This window comes from Glossina fuscipes, unplaced genomic scaffold (assembly GCF_014805625.2).
Source record: "Glossina fuscipes isolate IAEA_lab_2018 unplaced genomic scaffold, Yale_Gfus_2 118262, whole genome shotgun sequence".
Taxonomy (NCBI): Eukaryota; Metazoa; Arthropoda; class Insecta; order Diptera; family Glossinidae; genus Glossina; species Glossina fuscipes.
In genome coordinates this window covers 910-4508 of record NW_024006263.1, presented here as the reverse complement: position 1 = coordinate 4508, position 3599 = coordinate 910, and the positions used below count along the sequence as shown (strand labels likewise).

General features: G+C 35.5%; 1 protein-coding gene across 1 annotated transcript; it reads right to left on the bottom strand.

Moving 5' to 3' along the window:
- Positions 1-178: 178 nt before the first annotated feature.
- LOC119644515 (putative inorganic phosphate cotransporter) lies at positions 179-1972 on the bottom strand. The gene is made up of 5 exons (XM_038044077.1): positions 1755-1972; positions 1441-1699; positions 913-1377; positions 515-801; positions 179-453 (listed from the first exon to the last, which is right to left on the bottom strand). Exons 1-5 carry the CDS (start codon positions 1935-1937, stop codon positions 283-285), a joined length of 1365 nt encoding a protein of 454 aa, XP_037900005.1. The 5' UTR covers positions 1938-1972; the 3' UTR covers positions 179-282.
- Between the last annotated feature and the right edge of the window lie 1627 nt (positions 1973-3599).

Genomic DNA, 3599 nt, shown 5'->3' with positions numbered 1-3599 from the left:
TTTAATTTTTTTTTGTTTTAATTTACCGAATGGACATCAATTATTAATATATAACAGAACGTATGAACCAGAAGGCTTACGGTCCCGCGCCATTGAGCTATCATCAATGGACGATCTTGTTAACAAGAACAATCAGCCGAAAATACAAAATCCGATATCAAGTTTCCTCGCTAAGGAGCACCAAGCACTGCTTTTCTTTCGAAGAGGTAGTTGTTTTTTATAATTTGTTTGTATATTTTTTGTATATAAATTTACAGGTGTATATAATAATTGCCAGTGTATTTAAGAAGTGTTTTCTTTGTTTCGTAGCGGAGTATTTTCCGAATCATTTGTTTGATTTTTCTTATTCCATGGTTGCTCTTCACCTGATCCGAGAATGATATACACCAAGAATTCGATAACAAATAAAACCATAGTAACAAAAAATATTATCCGCCAAGCAGCAATTGTTTGCTATAAAAAGATTTTTTCAATCTTTTATACATATTTTTATAATTATATACTTGGAACTTACATTTCCTTTCGTTATAAAGCCTACAAAGATGGGTACAATTATGCCGGGCAACGTTGCTACAGTATTGGTTAAAGCCACCAAAGTGCCGGCAAAGTTTGGAGCTATATCAATATGATTAGAAAGGAAACCCGAGAACATGGCACCCATAGATACAATACCAATAGTCATAATGGCAACAGCCCAGGCATGTCGGCATCCTATATAGCATAGGATTAATAAGCATAACATAGGTATAGCTGAAGCAATAGTGGTGGAAATTTTACGAGCCGCTGTCGTAGTAATTTTTTCTGTAAGATTAATTGAAGAAATTTCATGTGCATTCATATTCTTCTTCTTCTTCTTCTTCTACGTCTTCCTATTATTATCATATATTATTTTCAATATATCACAATATTTACCTTTCGCTTTGAGTGTGTCTAAGATTTTGCCTAGCATTATGCTAAAAATTAATAGAGGGAAATAAGGCATAGCACTAGCCATAGCATTACTGGTTACGTTTAAGGCCAAGACTTGTTTCATATAAAACGGTATCTCAATCAAGAACATATACCAGCCCCAATTACTGCAGCAGTGCGCTATTAAAATGGCCCAAAATGGTATCGATGTTAGGACTTGGTTCCATGGTGTCGGTGGATGACCTTCTTTGGCATTTTCTTTGCTCTGACCCAGGGAGCTATTAATCATTTCTCTTTCATCAGCAGTGATAAAACGCTGTTCATTAGGGTTATCTTGAACAAAACAAATCCATAAAATCATCCATATACAGCTAAGACCACCCATAACATAGAAAATTGACTCCCAGCCAAAATTATCGGATAGAAATCCCGCCATAAGTATAGAGACCGCTGTACCAAATGATGTGCCTACGTATATAATTGTAGACATAATTGATCTTTCATTAGGGGGTGACCAAGCGGCGATCATACAATGCATAGCCGGAAAAGTGACGCCACCACCGATGCCCTCCAAAACACGCATAAAAATTAAACCCACGTAATGGACTTTAGTAAATATAGGAGTCAAGATGGTACAAAAACCATTTATTGCTACGGCTGTCAACATGACCCATTTTGCCGAAAAATTTTCAGCTATTCGTGCCCCCGGAATTTGAGATATCAAATAACCCCAGAAGTAGCAGCTTAGTAGAGTTCCTTGCAAAGGACCGCTCCAATCGAAAGGACCATCCTGCAAGTGTAACTTGAAACTTTTTAAACTTTTATAATAGCCTTAATATCTATACCTCCAATATGGCAATATAATCGTCGGTATCGCCGTCTGGTGGTTGACATTTTTCAACAGGTTTCGCAAAATTATCATTTATGTTATGTGAAAGATCAACATTGTCATTTCTGATTGCAGTATGATTAAGCATTGCCACCATGGCTACACTTAAATTCACCTTTAGGCCATAAATAATGGCCATTCCTATGGAGCCTAATACTGCTAATACGTAACGAGCTGGAAGGCATTCTGTAATAAAAAGCAAAAACCAAAACAATGATGCTTATTATTATAGACTTAAATTCTCATTGCAAATAAGAGCTAGTGACGATCAACAGAGTACGTATATAGACCACGTGCGCCTTCTAAAAAATGCTGCTTTTTATACCCTACACCGCTTGTGGTAGAAGGAAGAATTTGAGATACATCCACCTTTTTTTATATCGATCGATTCAGAGTCACTTTCCCATTTGATTTGAGCCTGTCTGTCCCGCCGTCCGTTTTGTTCCCTTTCGTTCAACGCAGAGTCCACAATTTTTAAGGTATTTTGATGATATTTGATACACTGATTTATTTTGGACCAAGGACAAACGCCATTGAAAATGATTGGGATCGGACCACTTTTTCGACCACTTCTCATACAACGGATTACTTTGCAAACTTGTTATATGAATAATTGTAAAATATTTAATAATTTTTACTTGCTTTGTGCTATTAAAAGTATCAAGATTTAATGGTTTGTTGCATATAGTCGGAGCGAGATCCTTGATTTTTGAGTCCAGTTTCTTCAGGAGAGACCGATTACTTTGATGATAAAGGGCGATTAAAGGTTCAAATTTCCGTTGGAGAGATTAAATATTTCTTTGCATGACAAAAATGAAGAAGAAGAGGTCGTCTTTTCTCGAATCTTTCATACCCACATCTTTAAGAAAAATTTAAAAAAAGAACGAAAAGACACAAGAAAAAGAAATTTTAATACTCTATAATATTGGTTGAGGCCGACCGGATTTTCCCCACTACTATTCAGGTACTATAATACATTGTAAGATCACCCATAGAACATATTAGCTCAAAGCCAAGGCAGGTTTTACTTTGCTACTAACTACTAAGAACTGTCATGCGACGCGGCTAGATCAACGCTACTGATATTGATAAGAAATGTATACTATTTTCAGGTTCTCTGGAGCTTCTTTACAGATGATGCTAATATTTTCACATTTTCAGGTATACTACAACCTCTCGATGGTGACTGCAGAAAATGTTATCAAGGTTATATAGGACTTTAGCAAGAGGACAGCGGTGATGGCACTTTCTCAAGATAAATTCCATAAAGCTATTAAGAATAAAATATAACTAGTCGGTCTAGTCTTATAAAAGAAAATTTATCGAAAAAAGTAGACCGAGTTGTCTTCAAGCGCGCCTTACCACCTGTATGAGCGATATTGATGTGAAATCTTGTAAAAATATTTTCCATATAATATCCCAGTACAATTATTTCAAATGGTAAGTTACAAGTTTGAGGGGGCAGACTATGGAGAGGTTTTTCGAAGGTGTTCGCGATATTATGGTAAGAAGTGCCAGGCACGTTATCTTCCTCCAAAGAGTGTAAGCGCACTTCATGCTAATGAATAGACTGGAAAGGAAGCTCACCAGCTAATCACTGATTATGGAGTCATCAAAAGAATTTTGAAAAAAAATTTAGATGATACTTGAAATAATTATTAAAAGTGCATCCATAACTAAGTAACGTATTAACATGAATGCATCAGTTTGTGCTTTGTATATAAAACACGATTATGTAAATCTTAAATTTGAAACAATTTGATAGAAGAATTTTTATGAATTGTACTAAAGAAATCATATA